The sequence below is a fragment of the Gadus morhua genome, chromosome 7 (assembly GCF_902167405.1).
Source record: "Gadus morhua chromosome 7, gadMor3.0, whole genome shotgun sequence".
In the NCBI taxonomy this organism is placed as follows: Eukaryota; Metazoa; Chordata; class Actinopteri; order Gadiformes; family Gadidae; genus Gadus; species Gadus morhua.
The window spans coordinates 32,244,830-32,263,188 of NC_044054.1; the positions used below are offsets into that span (position 1 = coordinate 32,244,830).

The window sequence follows — 18,359 nt, forward strand, 5'->3', positions numbered from 1 at the left end:
TGCGTTGTGTTGTTATGTGTTATATTATGATGTTGACTTGCCTTGTGTTGTGTTAGACTATCATGTTGCGTTGCCGGGTCTTGTATTACTATCACGACTATCACGTTATGTCAGGCCCATGGCGGTCATGTTTGTCTGATATTTTATAGATATCCTAAACATTGAGTCTCTGAGGCTGTGTGTGTATCCAGGGCAGACGTGATTAGTTTGGCCGCCCCAGGCAGGAACACAGACTACACTAGTAGAGAGATGGAAATCAAACCTACGACTACAGAACCCAGGCCGAAGGAAAGGAAAACACAGAGATAGCGATAAAGAGACCATCGTTAGATTATTCATGCTCTCATTTGTTTCAGCATCTTGAACACGTTCCTCAGCATCCTCGCTGAGTCCACAGACAACACAGCGATCAAACGAGCTACGGCTATGAAACGACTCAAAGAGAGATTTAATGTGGAAAACAGCCGACACACGCTGAACACAAGCCGCGCAGAAATTAGCTCCACCTCATCAGTCGTACCTTATCCCCGCGCCAGAACAATGTGTAGCGCGCGTCTTATTCAACACTTACTTCCCCCCCGCTACAGATAACGGTGAAATTGAGTTCTGCCATGCGTTACGCTTATCTACAACACGACTCAAAGTGTGTTGGATTCAGTGTCGGAAATTACAGACGAGGGAGAAGAAAATGCCAATAGCTTAGAGGTTGGAGATAGCGTGGGATTGAACTGTGCAGCGGCAAGCAGCGGGCGCTGCTGAGATTATTGTTGACCGCCGATACAACGGTTAACTTCTTGTCACGCTCCCACTCCGATAACCCTGGCAGCCGCTTCTTCAGCGCTCTGGACGGACAGGGGACGGACGGGGGACGGACGGGGGGACGGCGGGGAAGAGGAATGTGCTGCGCTTGTCACCAGCTGACCCTTATCTCGGGGGGCTGCTCTTGGCCAAGTGCCCCCTAACAAGACCACCCGGCCCAGATACTGGCCGTCCATTAAATACTGGAGGGGAGAAGATGAGGGCTGACGATAGCAGAGTCCTCACAGTCACCGGGAGACCACCGGCTCTCAGGCGCACCGCGGACCCCCCGTCTCGCTCCGTGTGCCCGTGGTCGGGTCCCGAGCGCTGGGGAAATAAAAACCGCCACGCACGGGTGGCGGGAACGGGAGCTTCCCGCGAGTGTAGAACTAGATAAGGTAGAATATTCACAAGTGTGACTCTGTCCAGAACCGTGGAAGGACGGCGAGATTCACTTAGAGGGTGCTATTTCTTTCTCTTTTTTTTCCAAAGTCTTTTTTCCTGAGATTCTTTGGCTGTAGTTTGTATTAATTTCAGGCCGTGTTAGAGCGTTAGTGGGAGATTAAGCCCGGCAGTTGGCAGCTGGGGTTTAGCTCCTTGGCCGGTCACGCGTGCCCTTTATGGCAGCAGAGACCCAGAGCATGTCTAATGGCTGCATACCCCGACTGCTGAACTCACCATCGCTGCTGCATACTGTCAGCGCTCAACTCACCATCGTCTCTGAACTCACCATCGTCTCTGTTAATGCTGAACTCACCATCGTCTCTGTTAGCGCTGAACTCACCATCGTCTGCATACCGTTGGGCCCTTAACTCATCATCGTCTGCATACTGTTAGCTCTGAACTCACCATCGTCTCTGTTAGAGCTGAACTCACCATCGTCTCTGAACTCACCATCGTCTGCATACTGTTAGCTCTGAACTCACCATTGTCTCTGAACTCACCATCGTCTCTGTTAGAGCTGAACTCACCATCGTCTCTGAACTCACCATCGTCTCTGTTAGCGCTGAACTCACCATTGTCTCTGAACTCACCATCGTCTCTGTTAGCGCTCAACTCACCATCGTCTCTGAACTCACCATCGTCTCTGTTAATGCTGAACTCACCATCGTCTCTGTTAATGCTGAACTCACCATTGTCTCTGTTAGCGTTGAATTCACCATCGTCTGCATACTGTTCGCTCTGAACTCATCGTCTGCATACTCTTAGCTCTGAACTCACCATCGTCTGCATACTGTTAGCCCTGAACTCACCCTCCTCTCTGCATATGTCTCCATTATCATTATCTAACACAACATAAAAGCTCCCAGTGGCTTTTTAACATAACAGCCCCCATTAGCTTTTTACCTGGTCTCTAGACCTGGATGAGTGAGTGTGTGTGTGTGTGTGTGTGTGTGTGTGTGTGTGTGTGTGTGTGTGTGTGTGTGTGGGTGTGTGTGTGTGTGTGTGTGTGTGTGTGTGTGTTTGTGTGTGTGCGTGCGTGCGTGTGATGGAGACTCTGGAGAGAAAGAGAGACACACACACATATAGATATTATGTGTGTGTGTATATAGGTGAGTGATGAATACAATGTGAGTGTGTACGGTGGTTTGTGTGTGTGCCTGTTATGTGTGGGACTCTGAGTCTGAGTCAGTCGCGATGACGTTGAGAGTCGGGAGAAAGGAAGTATGCGTGTCTGCATGTGGGTGTGCGACATATTATTGAGACGGAGTGTGCGTATGCACGGAGTGCATATGCACACTCCGCACGTGTGTGAAGTGACAATAGGTTCTAGTGTGTGTGTGTTTGTGTGTGTGTGTGTGTGTGTGTGTGTGTGTGTGTGTGTGTGCGTATGTGCGTAAGTGCGTTTGTGTGTGTTTGTGTATGTGTGTATGTGTGTGTGTGTGTGTGGGGGGGGGTGCTCTAATTATAAGGGTGGGCACACACTTCTCCACATTAATGAGAATGTTTTCAGTCCAGCGTAATCATTCATCACCGTGGCTGCGCTGGCAATTACAGACGAGCAGTATGCATAATGAGCGCTGATTAATTAATTTAGGCCAAACAGGAGGGCCGCCTCTCCGCTAATTAGCAAGAAGCTGAGCGCCGGAAACAACAGGTTACAGCTGAGGTTCCACCTGCAGGCGCGACACAACGGCCGCTCAGATTCACACGCCACCTTTCCACCAGAGTTCAGGGCGACACGTTGTTAGTCGCGCATCGCAAATGAAGCTTGAGGTTTATTTTCTTTTTTTTCGCTGTTTTCTTTTCTGTTTTCGATTTTAAGAAAAAACTGTAGCGCTCGAATGGAGCGGGTTTCGTGTTTTTGAATTCAGGTCACCGAGGGATTTTTGCCGACTCGTTTGTGGGTTGGCGGCGGTTCAATGGAGACCTCTTGTGGTTATTTGGGGAATTGCGGTTGAGTGGTTTAGCAGGAGAATTCGTTGTGAAATGTATTTAATCGCTTGGTACTTGAGATTAAATTGGTTTGAAACTACAAATAAAGAAATACTAAAATATAGAAATAATATAGAAATATTTGTAATTCTTTGAATCACAACATTGGACAGATATTGTCTCATCACTGTAGTATTTTCTCTAAGGCAAACAATCATCACAAAATAGTTTAGATAAATTACCGTGTGTGAAAAATAATCAAAAAATATTTTATTAGGGACCTTTTTTAAAAACCGTGACAATCTTTTTTAGAGCCAACCAGTTATATTTAATTTAATCTTTTTAAAAACATCCTATTAACCGCTTTTTTGATCCAGCCAGTTATCGGTATCTAAGTCGACGGCCATGACATCACGTCGACCACAGCTGTCACTCACTAGAATCAAACTACGATAGAAGAGAAGTAGTTTGTAGGCGGGGTGGGAAGGCCGAGAGACACCTGAGACTGATCCAAGGAGCACAACGACAAAACCAGCCAATGGGAGGGTGACAACAAGGTGGTTTAGAGGACCTGAAAGAGACCCGATTCAACGGAGAGAGAGAGGAGAGAGAGAGGGAGAGAGGAGAGAGAGAGAGAGAGAGAGAGAGAGAGAGAGAGAGAGAGAGAGAGAGAGAGAGAGGGGGCCTTCACTCACGTCTCAGTGAGGAGGACAAAGAACAGAAGAAGGTATACTCAGAGTATCGAGAGACGTGTTGGTGTAAAGAATCCCCACGGGAGTCAGGAACAGATCCCGGGTCTGTCTGGCAGCAGATTGCTGCAGCGGACAGAGAGGGGGCGGTGATGGGTTTGTCAGTTGGTCGCTCTTCGGTTAGCTTCCCAGAGCGAGTCGGGGATTACAGCAGCAGCTCTGATGTGTAATTTGGGGACAGACAGACGGACAGGTGGCTTCTATCCATGGGGACTGGGACAAAGCAAAGCAGGTGGCAAGAAAACAAGCTCATCAGAACCCGGCGGTGAGCTGACTGGCGAACAGGGGGTGCACTTTAGACGGAGAGGTGCCAGGATTCAAAAGGGGTGATGTCGGCGGTGGGCCGGGGCGTCAGGGGAACAAAGGGTTCTTTAAAGCCGGGGTTATTACCCTTTCTCATCTCCGGACCCAGGATACTGTTCCAGTGTCCCTGGGGCCCGGTGGCACATGAAAGGCTCGCGACCAAAGGTGTGCTCAGAGCTCAGAGCTCGGTGTGTCAGACGGTGGCACCTCCATGGGATCACAGCCCCTTTCGAATCCCAAAGCTGAGTTTAGGAAACACGGTTTTTGAAAAGGAGAGAGTTTGACAGGAAGGGATGGCATATCGGTTGATGTGGAAGCGTCTAACCAATCACGAAGGTCTGAGTGTAGGAAGTGGATGGAAGAGGCCCAAGGGAAAACACAAACGTATTCCAGGGAATACTTCCACGAGTCGGCTCCGTGGAAATCGTGGTTGTGTTTCTGAGAAAGGCCCTCAACGTTTTATCGTGATTTAGATTACTTTTCACTTTTCTATTGCAAACGAGGAATTTGGAATTGCCACTAAACTCAGACATGCCGTTGAAGAGTGAAGAGAACACTAATGAAGAGTCGTCAGGATTATCACCACATGGGGGGGAGGGAAAAACAATTCCCCATCCTCGTTAAGGAGCGAAGCATAAACCCGCCAAATCTCGTTATGCCGAGCTACACACGCTACGCTAAACAAAGACAGAAAGAAAGGAACCAAGAGGTCCGAACGAGTTAGAAATCCCCATAGAGGATAGAGAGGGCTCTGTTCTGATCCCGGAGGAGGTCTCTGTGGACCAGGACTGTCAGAGAAACGAAGATACGACAACAGAGAGAAGGAACGCAGCGAGCGACGAAAAGAGAGAGACGACAGAAAGTGGTCGGACCAGACCGATTAGAAATCCCATTTCCCGGTGAAGCAATCTCCCGCCATGTATGTGTTAATATGTGTAGATGGAGCTGGAGGAGAAACTGGGTACATGGGGGGAGGTAGGAGTTCATATCGGCCTTTTAAAAGTCTCTCCTGCGGGTAGGATCGGGGAACGGAGCGTGTGCAGCGGTCCGCGTAACGAGATGCAGAGTAAACACGCCGGGCGCGGAGGGCGCCGCTGTAATTGATAGCGCGCTCCCCGTCCACGACGCGCGTCTTCGCTCACTTGTTTATTTCTCAGGACGGCTTTTAATTGTTTTTCGTTCCGAGTCATGTCCCGGGTACCAGCGGAACACAATCCTAGACCCACGCTGGGCATCGTGAAGCCCGCCTCGGGACGAACAGCAAACAGCGAAACAACCTCCCCCCCTCCCTCCCTCCCTCCTCCCTCCCTCCCTCCTCCCCTCCCTCCCTCCCTTTCGTTGATTACTTCAGAAGGAAACTACCGTCCTGGTGGCTTATTATTCTGTGGCTCCCCGGTTTCTGAATAAATGTCAAGCGCTGCTCGCTGCCGAGCACCGGGCCCCCTACCTGGTCCGTCGCCAGTCCCCCCCCCCAGCCCCCACAGCCCCCCCGTGGAAAGGTTAATGCATTCCTAAATGAATCACTGGCAGCAGCGCCTCAATCACACTCTGGGAATCCCCCCCCCTTCTCCCCCTCTCTACTTATCCCTCCTCTCTCTCTCTCTCTCTCTCTCTCTCTCTCTCTCTCTCTCTCTCTCTCTCTCTCTCTCTCTCTCTCTCTCTCTCTCTCTCTCTCTCTCCCTCCCTCTCTCTCTCTCTCTCTCCCTCTCCCTCTCTCTCTCCCTCCCTCTCTCTCTCTCTCTCTCTCTCTCTCTCTCCCTCCCTCTCTCTCTCTCCCCCTCCCTCTCTCTCTCTCCCCCTCCCCTCTCTCTCTCTCTCTCTCTCTCCCTCTCTCTGTCTCTCTCTCTCTCTCTCTCTCTCTCCTCTCTCTCTCTCTCTCTCTCTCTCTCTCTCTCTCTCTCTCTCTCTCTCTCTCTCTCTCTCTCTCTCTCTCTCTCTCTCTCTCTCCCTCTCTCCCTCTCTCTCTCTGCTTAACGGGAAAATAAGATTGTTATGCACGTCTTTGTATTGTATACATTTTTTTAATCTTTATTGCCCGTATGCCAGCATACATAAAAGCGTTTTCATTTTAGATCATAATCTAGGGAGGACGATAAGGCAAGGTGTGCATTTTTTATTTGTTTTTTTGGTCAATTTAGTTTTGGGATTAAAGTCAGAATTCAGAATTTAATCTCAGTATTCTGACTTTAAACTCAGACCTCAATAGGAAAATCACCTCTGGCCCGGATCCTCTTCCGTAAGAATCAATACAATCAAAACAATCAAAACAATCAAAACAATATGGCGACATGGCTGTAGCGTTACGTCAGAGTGGTGCGACAGACACAACCTATTGACCAACACCTGGAGAACTAGGGTGGAAACAACAAAGACCGCAGGTTAAAGGTTATAAATTGCTAAAGTGCTTATAGTTCTAGCTCTATACCGTGGCTACGACATGAGGTGTTGGTAGTTGACTTGGTGCTGCTGCTTTTGTGTTTTTAATTCATTCTCCGTGGTTACCTTAATGGCTGGCTGTAGGCGTCGTGGTTAATTGTGGAGCGGCGGTAGGTTTTTTAATTAGTATTTTTGACAAAACATTCCCTTCGTTCGCCCTCCTCTGTCCTGCAGTAATCATAAAGAAGCAACTTTATTCACACGACCTGTGGCAACGTTTGCTCAATGAATATGATAATGCTGCGAATAAACAATCTCTGTTTCCTCACTCCCATTTACATAAACAAACGATATCGCATATGCGTTTTCATAACGGGCAAACAGAACGGGAAGAAAAAAGTTCTTGAATTATTTAGTGTTTATTTCACTTTCAGTTTGTAAACAACATTTAAATTTTAATCCACCCAAGGCTGATTCTCAGTCGGTGTAATCTCACTTGGTCTCCAGGCAGAGGTTCTGAGGACCAGATGGAGAGCAGTGTCATGGGACAACCCCCCCCCCTCCGCTCTGTTCTGGTCACCGTTTAGAAGAACACACTTAAATCCAAACCGGTCAGACCCGGTCAGACCCGGTCACACACCGGCCGCACTCAGGAGCGGGTCAGGGGTTCGAGGGTAGAACACATTGCGGACATTCGGAATCGAACCCGCTACCTTTGGACTGGGAGCCAAAGCCCCCAACTGCCACGTCCGACGACCAGTCGCCCCTGAGGTTCTGCTTAATAATAACTATTGATTGATACGGTAGTGGGGAGGCATGTGGTCCAGGAGGCAGAGCGAGAACCTGAGGGTTGCTGGTTCAACCCCCCGGCTCCTCCTAGCTGAGTGTCGAGGTGTCCCTGAGTGAGACGCCTCACCCTGACTGCTCCCGACGAGCTGGCTGTCGCCCTGCGTGGCTGACTCCGCCGTCGGTGTGTGAATGTGTGCATGAACGGGTGAATGTGCGGCAGTGTTGTGCAGCGCTTTGAGCGGCCACTGGTTAGAAAAAGCGCAGTATAAGCGCAGTCCTTTGACCGTTTACGTGTTTTGATGTTTAACCGCGGTCCCATCGTTTCCCCTGCTCGTCCCAGACTGAACCTGGGGAAGAACGACCTCTTGACCTTCTACGACGGGGACGACCTGACGGCGAACATCCTGGGTCAGTACGGCGGCTCGCGGCCGCACTTCAAGCTGTTCACGTCCATGTCCGACGTCACCGTGCAGTTCCAGTCCGACCCGGCCACCAACATCTACGGCTACAACAACGGCTTCGTGGTGCACTTCTTTGGTGAGCTGCACGCTCCCACGCACGCACGCACGCTCCCACGCACGCACGCACGCTCGCATGCACGCACGCACGGACATATACATTTTAATTCTTTATTTGCATCCACCAATCACATTACAAGAGACAGGATTCAAATATTTCTGGGATGAGATCGGTCTTTGTTCAAGGGTACAAAAAATACATACACACATATACACACACACACTTACACACACATGCCTGCATTTCGGCACACACACACACGCACACTCATATTCAAGGACATTCACCTACATGCATGTAGGCACACACCTGAACGCAAGTGCACATGCAGGTATGTGGTCCTGCTAGAGCGATGTTCGATATTATTATTATTTAATATTATTCACAAATTTTGCCTATCAGCAAATACTTACCCCACAAAAACAGAGAAAAACACACACCCACAAGAACGCACACACACAAACACATTGAACTAAAAATACAACGAATAAGGATCACTCATCAATCATGTCCCGCTGTTTCCTGTGACCGTTCATGCTGACCACGCCCACTCCCCCCCCCCCCCCCCCCCCCCCCCCCCCCCCCCCCCCCACGGTCTCCAGAGGTGGCCCGTAACGACACCTGCTCGGAGCTGCCGGAGATCAGCAACGGCTGGAAGAGCACGTCCCACCCGGACCTGATCCACGGCACGGTGGTCACCTACCAGTGCTACCCCGGGTTCGAGCTGGGGGGGGCCGAGATCCTCATGTGCCAGTGGGACCTCAGCTGGAGCGCAGACGTCCCCCGCTGCGACCAGGGTGAGAGGGGGGAGGCACGGGGGAGAGGGGGGAGGGCGGGGAGAGGGGGGAGAGGGGAGGGATCAGGGGGAGAGGGGGGGAGGGGGGAGGGGGGAGACCAGGGTGAGAGGGGGGAGGCACGGGGGAGAGCGGGGAGGGCGGGGCGAGGCTTGGGGGAGAGGGGGGAGACCGGGGGGAGGGGGGGAGAGGGGAGAGACCAGGGTGAGAGGGGGGAGGCACAGGGGAGAGGGGAGAGACCAGGGTGAGAGGGGGGAGGCACAGGGGAGAGGGGGGAGACCGGGGGGAGGGGGGGAGACCTGGGGGGGGAGGGATAGCGGGAAGGGTGAGAGGGGGGGAGAGACCAGGGTGAGGGGGGAGAGACCAGGGTGAGAGGGGGGGGGACCAGAACATCTCCTGCTGTTCCTCCTGCTCCGGTACCTTCTGACGTTCTCCTCTATTCTCGTTGCCTCCTGACGTCCCCCTCTGGTCTGATGTTCTCCTGACGTCCCCCTCTGGTCTGATGTTCTCCTGACGTCCCCCCCTGGTTCCCCTCTGTTCTGTGCTCTCCTGAGGTTCTCCTCTGTCCTCCTCTGTCCTCCTCTGGTCCTCCTCTGGTCCTCCTCTGTCCTGCTGTCCCCTGACCTCCTCCTCTGGTCCTCCTCTGGTCCTCCTCTGGTCCTCCTCTGGTCCTCCTCTGGTCCTCCTCCTCTGGTCCTCCTCTGGTCCTCCTCTGGTCCTCCTCTGTCCTCCTCTGGTCCTCCTCTGGTCCTCCTCTGGTCCTCCTCTGTCCTCCTCTGGTCCTCCTCTGTCCTGCTGTCTCCTGACCTCCTCCTCTGGTCCTCCTCTGGTCCTCCTCTGGTCCTCCTCTGTCCTGCTGTCTCCTGACCTCCTCCTCTGGTCCTCCTCTGGTCCTCCTCTGACCCTCCTCTGGTCCTCCTCTGGTCCCCCTCTGGTCCTCCTCTGACCCTCCTCTGGTCCTCCTCTGGTCCCCCTCTGGTCCTCCTCTGGTCCTCCTCTGGTCCTCCTCTGACCCTCCTCTGACCCTCCTCTGGTCCTCCTCTGTCCTCCTCTGGTCCTCCTCTGTCCTTGTGTCTCCTGACCTCCTCCTCTGGTCCTCCTCTGGTCCTCCTCTGTCCTGCTGACCCCTGACCTCCTCCTCTGGTCCCCCCCCCCCCCAGTGCTGACGTGTCCGGACCCTGGGGCGGTGGAACACGGCCGCCGCACGCTGTCGGCCCAGCGGCTCTCGGTGGGCTCCACCGTGCAGTACGCCTGTCAGAAGGGCTACCTGCTGGCCGGCGCCGCCGTGCTCACCTGCTGCCGCCGGGACGCCGCCAAGCCCAAGTGGAGCGACCGGCTGCCCAAGTGTGTCCGTGAGTACCGTCGCCGTGGCGATGGGGATGATGGGGAGGAGGAGGAGGAGGAGAATGATGATGATGGGGGGTGTTATGAAAAACTAGGTTTTGCAGGAAGTGTGTGTGTGTGTGTGTGTGTGTGTGTGTGTGTGTGTGTGTGTGTGTGTGTGTGTGTGTGTGTGTGTGTGTGTGTGTGTGTGTGTGTAGCCGGGTGAGTGTGTGTATGTGTGTAGGTTTTACACAAACACCTACACACACACACACAGACACACACACACATCCACAATGACATATTTTCCAAGCTATTGAATCTATTTAAACGCTTACTAGGCATGTTCCCTCTCCAAGATTCTGTCTGTCCTCGTCACTCTTCAAGATGGTGTATGGCCAACTTTAAATGTATATTTTATTTACTTTGTTATTATTCGCTCAGTTGAGGGCGTCCGGAGTTCATGCATGCTTCTGCTAGTTGTGAAGGGCAGGAGCGTCAATCAAATACAATAAAAAATCAATAGGATGGCACTCTGCCCGTTCTAGTTGACCTGGCGGTTGGTTGTGTATAGACCTCTTCAAGATGGCGGCAGTCGTTTGTATGTCGACCTCTTCAAGATCTCTCCCCTGTCGGCAGCGGAGCGCTACGAGCCGTGCAGGAACCCCGGCGCCCCGTCCACTAGCGTGCAGAGCTCCGAGAAGGCCTTCTACCAAGCAGGGGAGTCGCTCACCTTCTCCTGCCACCCCGGCTACGAGCTGCAGGGGGAGCCCGCCATCGCCTGCGTCCCGGGACACCCGTCCCAGTGGAACAGCACGCCGCCCGCCTGCAAAGGTACGACCGGAGATAACCGGTTTACTGGACGATCCAACGCCGTTTCTTCGTACAAAGCGTCTTATCCTAGCTGTCTGTGTTCTGTACGGGGAATGGGTTAACCTAGTGATGGTTAGTACATGGCAATTGGTTCTATGACCATCCTTACTGTACCGACGGCGATATATTGTTGTTCTATTTCATTCTTACTGACCGCCAGAGGCAGTGCTTAACACTGGATGTTATCCATCGCGCATGCGCAGGTCGAGTATTTAATATCAAACATGTCACACGTGACCGGGGATGACGTCGGGGCGCCCGCCTATATAAGCCCACGTCACTCTCCAAGATGTCCCTTGTATCTACTCGTACGAGTACGAAATAAGCTTGAATAAAAGCAATATTAGCCGGTGACTCTTTGCTGGTAGCCCTGCAACCGCATGGTTGGAGCCACGGATCCGTCCTCCAAGGGCTGCGATTAGTCACGCACGGCTATGTCATGAACGCCGCATACCGGTGCTTTCGCCGGTGAGCTCGGCTCACATTAACGCTAGGCTAACACAGCGTCTTCACCAGCTGTAGCGGCTGCTAAGGTAAGTATTCTCTCTGTGTTAGCTTTAAAGTTAAGTAAGATAAGGGAATCCTGTTTTCGGCACCCACTTAAGCTTACGTCTCGTTTTGTTTGCCTCGCTGCAGCGGAGATTGCCATTACCGGCATTTGCTGCCTTTTGTGGCAACTTTTGTTTCAGTTAATTAAAGGCTCCCTGACGAGCGTTTTCGCTCGTTAAAGTGTGTACTCCCTGGTTTGGAATTCAAGAGCTCCCCATTACGGTTAAGGCTAGTGGGTAAATAAGAAAAAATAAAAACACTGTTTTAGTTTGAGTTTCTTGCGTTGTGCAGTTGCTGCCCTTTTGTTGAATTATTACTGTTGGGGGCTTTCGCTCAGTAGTAACTACTTCACTATTTTGGATAGCTTAATTCCCCCAGCATGTTGGGCTCACATGGTTGCCCAACTTGCATGGCTCCACTGCTAGCCCTAGATGGACATGATGAATGCCTTGCATGCCTCGGTGTGGTCCACCTGAGGGAGGGGCTGTCCGACGATCAGTGTATGAATTGCAGTTTCATGCCACATGGGCTGAAAGAGGCAAGACTAGCCGAGGTGGATGGACCTCAGGTTGAAGGTGAGCTTCCCCCGCCTGGAAGAGAACCGATGGTACGAGTACGCTCCCCACCCAGGGCTGCCCCGCCCAGGAAGAAGGCTAGGAAGGCTGACGGTTATGCTGCCAAAGTGGACAAGCTAGTGTCAGAGTTCGCTGAGATTAAGAGTTGGCTCTTTAACCTGAAGCCAGTTAGGTTAGCGTCAACCAAGACGTCAATCCCTCAGGTTGAGGCTCCATATACACCAGAATGGGACGGAGATGCCCTGTCTACGAGGGCATCCTGTAGCCAGTTCTTTGAGGACAGGCCGGGACAGGGCGAGGTAGAGGCTTCTACCCAGGCTTCTGAAGACGGCTCCCAGCATGTAGAGAGTGGGTCTAGCGCATGCTTAGAAGCTTCCCGGGCCACGGTTAAGCTAGTGGTCCGATTGGCACTGGCACGCTAAGGGTTGGATGAGGCTCCATCAGCAATTGCTCCAGCTAGTGCATTCTTTAGGCGTGTCCCGCCACGAGATACTTTTTCTGTGCCTCCCTCCCAGCCATATATTGAGGAGCTTCACAGATGCTGGCCAGACCCCAGATCTCTATCTCATCCCACCAGTGACAGCAGGGCCTTGGCTTCAATGCAGAATGCCAGCAAGCATGGACTTGACCGAAGGCCAGTCGTAGAGCCGACCATTGCCTCCCTCATTGTGGCACCAGAGGAGGTGTTGAGGCCGCATCACTGATGACCTATTAACGAAGTGCTATGACACAGCGGAACGTATGGGCCGTATTCGGAACTCCTCCACAGAGTCTAAGTGACTCTACATCTTTGCAGGCGTTTGCCTTCATGACCAGAGAGCTTGGTAGGCTGATGTCGTCGCTTATGCTGGCTCGCCGCCTGGTATGGCTGGCCCAGTCCCCATTATCAGAGCCATGCCGGAGAACCCTCCGCACTCTCCCCGTAGTTCCGGGAGAGCTTTTTGGCCCAGCAGCACAACAGGCCTTGGATCGTGGCATCCAGGCTAACCAGACACAGCAGCAGTTTGCTAGCCTTCGGAGAGCTACATCCCTACCGAGACAGCAGCCTCCGCAAGGTTATAGCACCAATCATCCTCTGCCGCTAGCACGTCCTAGTGGTTATCTCAGGACCTCACCAGCTCCTGAGCGACCCTATCAACCCCGTCGGGCTCCCACAAGACCTGCACCCCAGGCACAGAGGGGTCGGGGTCGGGGTTCCCCCCCCCCCAGGCTTCCCAAGAGGACGTTGGGGCAGGTACTGACGGCTCAGGGCCGGGCGTCGGGCGCTACGCCCAGCAGCACCTCATCTGCTGGGGAAGTTGCACTACAGACCCTTGGGTGGTGGCCACGCTTTCCAAGGGGTACAATCTCCAATTCCGACGCCGGCCACCACTTTTCAGGGGGATCAGACTGACTACAGTTTGCGATCCCACAAGGCGACAGGCCCTCAGCCAGCAGGTATCAACCCTCCTGGAGAAGAAAGCCATCGAGATCGAGAAGGTGGGTTTTACCCACCCTCTTTTTTAGTTCCATAAAAAGAGGGTGGGTTTCGCCCTATACTGGACTTACGAGGGCTGAACAGTTTTCTGAAAGTATTTCCCTCTCGCATGCTAAATACAGCGGAAGTGCTCTCCCTCTCTGGTTCTCTCTGTCAGAGACGAGTCCGATGGGACAGGATGCCTTGGCCCATCCATGGCCACGTCAGCACCTTTATGCCTTCCCGCCATTTCCACTGATAGGGTTAACTCTACACAGAGCTCAGAAGGGGAGCCACAGACCCCTGCTGGTTGACCCAAACTGGCCAGGGAGACCTTGGTTTCCAGTAATGTACAGGCTGCTTGAAGGAGATCCATGGTGCCTGCCGAAGAGGCGGGACCTGCTCTCACAGCTGGGGGGCCACATCTGGCACCCCAGACCAGATTGCCTACAGCTAGGGGTTTGGCCCTTGAGGGGCCTGATCCACTTATAATGGAATGTGACCAGGAGGTAGTTCAAACCATCATAGACTCAAGAGCTCCCTCCACCAGGGCACTTTATGCTAACAGGTGGAAGATGTTTACAAAGTGGTGTGAGGCTCAGAGAGAGGTACCGGAGTGTTCCTCAGTGCCAATTATACTGCGTTTTTTGAAGTCCTTACTGGAAAGGAAGCTATCTGCTTCCACTTTAAGGGTCTATGTGGCTGCCATTTCATCCAGACACGTTAAGGTTGATAGCCAGACGGTGGGGTCTCATTCTTTGGTGACCCGATTTCTTAAAGGAGCCCAGCGGAGGAACCCCCCACGGGCTGTCAAGGCTCCCTCATGCGACCTACCTCTGGTACTTGGAGCCCTCTGTCTCCTCCCGTTTGAGCCCCTGGATCAGGCGCCACTGAAATGGCTGTCGGCAAAGGTTGCCTTTCTTCTAGAGATCGCGTCAGCCAAGCGTGTGAGTGAGCTTCATGCATTGTCAGTGAGTGAACAGTGGCACAGGGTTGGCACTGTGGCCTAACCCATCATTGAGATGTTACATACAGGAAGCTGCTGGTTTTCGCCAGTCTGATGGCCTGTTTGTCTGCTACGGGGGCCCAAGGAAGGGGCAAGCGCCGTCCAGACAGAGGCTTTCCAAGTGGGTGGTGGAGGTAATTGAGGAGGCATACAAGTCAAGAGGACTGCCTTTGCCTCTTAACATCAGAGGCCATTCCACCAGGAGTGTCTCCACCTCCTGGGCAGCACTAAGAGGAGTGCCTCTAATTGAGATTTGTGCAGCGGCCTCCTGGGTTTCAGCGTGCACCTTTGCCCGATTTTACAGAGTCAATGTAGATTCTCACCACGCAGTGGCAGCATCTGTTTTTTAAGCTCTGCCTCTAGCGGTCAGTAAGAATGAAATAGAACGAGAGTTACGTATGTAACTATGGTTCTATGAATTCTGGTTGACCGCCAGAGTTCTCTGTCACTCGGAATCTTGCAAGAAGATTCTGAAGGGACATCTTGGAGAGTGACGTGGGCTTATATAGACGGGCACCACGACGTCATCCCCGGTCACGTTTGACTTTTTTGATATTAAATACTCGACCTGCGCATGCGCGATGGATAACATCCAGTGTTAAGCACGGCCTCTGGCGGTCATCCAGAATTCATAGAACTGTAGTTACATACGTAACTCTCGTTTCTCTTTCTTCTGACAACTGTACTTACTGTAAGTCACTTTGGATAACAGCGTCTGCTAAATGCCCTTAATGTAAATGTACATGTTAGTCTACGCACACACAACCCAGTCTCAAGGAAATATGTGACACTGTCACGTCATTTAATCAATGCACAAATTTCAAACTCATTCGAAAAAGAAGAGATGAAGCGGATACCTTTTTATCGTGGCGGTTTGCCTACAGAGCAGCGCACCTGCATTAAATATATCTGAATTGTCACAATTTCCCAGAATCAAAGGTGAAAGTAGAAACGGGTGGCCAAAAGCTATATTGTTAGAAATGTATGCTTTTGGCACGGAAAAATTGGAATTACGTGTCCCAGATCACGAATGAATAGATTAAATGACGTGACAGTGTCACGCATTTCCGTGAGACTGGGTTGGCACACGAGATGGCACGCTGAGGATGTTAAGAAATCATGACCTTACCTAATAACTTTTATTCACATGTATTTATTCAATTAAAACTGTTCTTACATTTGATTTCCCTTTCTGAACGTCCGGTGACTGTGTTTCAGCTTCAACCAGCAAGTTTGTGAACGAGCGAAGGCTGGACGGTACGTCTTATCACTACAATCAAACTTCTATCTATTGAAAGAAAGTAACGTGAAGTTATGCATTTTAATTATTTTCTATTATGTATAATGTATTATTTTTTATTTCTATATTGTGGTTATTACAAACATATTTTATATATTTCATAAGATATTTTTTCCTTGATGGATTTGTTATGAGCAAAAAACATTTTTTTCTTCTCTGCATTTAATATATATATCTATTTTTTATCAATGTATTTTTCTATATTATTTTGTTCATATTTTTCTTCATGTAAAATGAGTACCTTCCTCCGTGCTCTGAGCGTGCTGTCTGTGTTCCAGTGGCCAGCCCGGAGCTGGACCTGGAGGGCTCCAACGTGGCGCTGGTGGTGTTGGTCCCGGCCGTGGTGGTGCTGCTGGCCGTCCTGGCCGTCTACGTCTACTTCACCAAGTAAGACCCTGTCGCCATTGGGACCAGGAACTCACTACACCGAATATATCGCTACGTGACCAGAATCTAACTATAAATACACAGCACGTCTCTACGGTGACCAGAAACTAACTTTAAACTAGACAGAATATATTACTATGGTGAACAGAAACTAACCATAAACAACAGAGCACATCGCTATGGTGACCAGAAACTAACTATAACTACACTGGATATCGCTATGGTGACTAGAAATTAACTTTAAACTACACCTTATTAGCCTGGTCCTACCAGACCATCGTACTTCATTTAATTTGTACAGAAGGTCTGGAACTGCCCGATTGACAAACGTTCACTCACTTGGAGGCGGGTGTCTGTTGAAGTTTTAAAATGATTGGATCTGCCCAGTGCCACTCTGGATCTGCCATAACCAATCGCATAGCGTTTGGTCGTGACGTATATCATGCGACGGGACCGGCTCCTTCACCACTAAAGGAGCCAGCTGGAAAATCTAACTTTTCCTGAACCCGGTGGGGAGAAGTGCCACAACATCTTGGCCACCAACAAAACTCAGCAAAGCTTGTTCTTGCTATGGCTTTAATTGATCGCTATTCGGCAGCGATCACACAACAGACCGAATAGCTTCTCTCGTATCCAAGTCTTCCTCTGACTACAACTGAAACTGGCGCGCGACCTCAACGTCATCGTTCTCAGCCACTCACTCTGTTCGCTGATTGGACCGCCAAAAATCTGGCTTCCAAGGAACCCATGAATATGAAGCAGACCCAGACCTAGTACTGAAGTGAAATGAAAATTGAGCGGAAGTAGGTAGGTGGGAGGTGGCAGGCTAACACCTTATATCGCCACGGGGACCAAACACAAATTATAAGCTACATCAAAAAGCGCTATATGTGACCAAAAATTTACTATAATCTTCACCGGATATCGCTACGGTTACTAAACCGTAGCAATAAACTACAAAGAATATCGCTTTGGTGGCCGAAGTCAAGGCATTAGAAACAACATGGAATATCGTCACGGTGACCAAACAAAACATATTTAGTCAACTTATCAAATATTTCCTTTGTCTCCGTCATTCAGTTGGTGTTTTGTTTCCGATCGCAGACTACAGGGGAAGTCGGTCCGAATGCCGTCGTCGCTGCCGCCCTACGACAACATGACGGAGGAGTCGGCGTTCGACAACCCCGTGTACGAGAGAGGCGTAAGTACGGCGGGGCTGAACCTGCAGGACGTGGGCTCACACGACACCAGCGTGCTGTCCTGAAGCCCGGCGTCATCTCATGTCTCACCAGCAGAGGGCGCCACTTAGCGGTCCATCAGCTGTTTACTTCACCAATGACAACATGAATTTGTGGATCTGCATGTGTCGGTCCCAATTCATATTGTGAACATTTTATTTTTGTTATTTATTTTTATTTATTCATTCATACCGTCATTTATGTTGACATCTTCACTAACATTTCATTATTTATTTATTTATTTTAATTTTTATCTATTTTCATTTGTATTATTGTTCATGTCCAACCATGCTGTGTTGCACTCCACCATTCATGTGTGTTCACCACCATTCATGTGTGTTCATGTATTCCTGTTGTTAGTTTATTTGTATCATCCATCTTGTTTGTGTTGTCATCATCATCTTCCACGATCAAAGATGTCTTCATGAATGCAGATGTACTTCACTGGTATTTATTCATCTTTAAAGTTCAACCTTTCTAATGAAAAAAACAGTGAAGCTTAATGCTTTTTTATAATATGTTTGATATCTTAGTTTTGTAAAGTGAAATATGAGAACCTCTACTGCATGATTAAGGCAGCGTTTCCCATTTCGGCGGTTCGCCCAGTGTTGATGAAACCACACAGTGTTTCCTGCTCACTGTTCTCTCCTGTTCCCATCGTCACCCCCCCCCCCAATCCCACTCCCTCTGGTTCCAGCACCGGAAGACCCACTCGACCTACTAACTGCCCCCCCCCCCCCCCGGGCCCCACCCAGGAGGCCGAAAGACTTTGAGGGGACCCTGGCCATTCCCCCCCCCCCCCCCCCACTCCAGAGGCTGATGCTCCAACCTAACATGGAGGCCTGCTCATCCTGCAGCCATCGTATCGACTACCTCTCTCAACCTAGCCGCCATCTTCTCGTCCTCCCGCCGTTTATTATTCAACGTTCCCGACGCGACGCTCCGATC

General features: G+C 50.9%; 1 protein-coding gene across 1 annotated transcript in view; it reads left to right on the top strand.

Annotated features, from left to right (window-relative positions):
- Positions 1–18,155, top strand: part of LOC115547200 (seizure protein 6) — a 39,374-nt gene extending 21,219 nt beyond the window's left edge. Inside the window, exons 7-14 of the mRNA XM_030361205.1 lie at positions 7,732–7,928; positions 8,513–8,707; positions 9,865–10,056; positions 10,667–10,861; positions 15,705–15,743; positions 16,065–16,173; positions 17,278–17,374; positions 18,109–18,155. Coding sequence (XP_030217065.1) covers positions 7,732–7,928; positions 8,513–8,707; positions 9,865–10,056; positions 10,667–10,861; positions 15,705–15,743; positions 16,065–16,173; positions 17,278–17,374; positions 18,109–18,135 — 1,051 coding nt within the window. The 3' untranslated portion in view covers positions 18,136–18,155. The remainder of the gene's footprint in view (positions 1–7,731; positions 7,929–8,512; positions 8,708–9,864; positions 10,057–10,666; positions 10,862–15,704; positions 15,744–16,064; positions 16,174–17,277; positions 17,375–18,108) is intronic.
- The last annotated feature ends 204 nt before the right edge of the window (positions 18,156–18,359 follow it).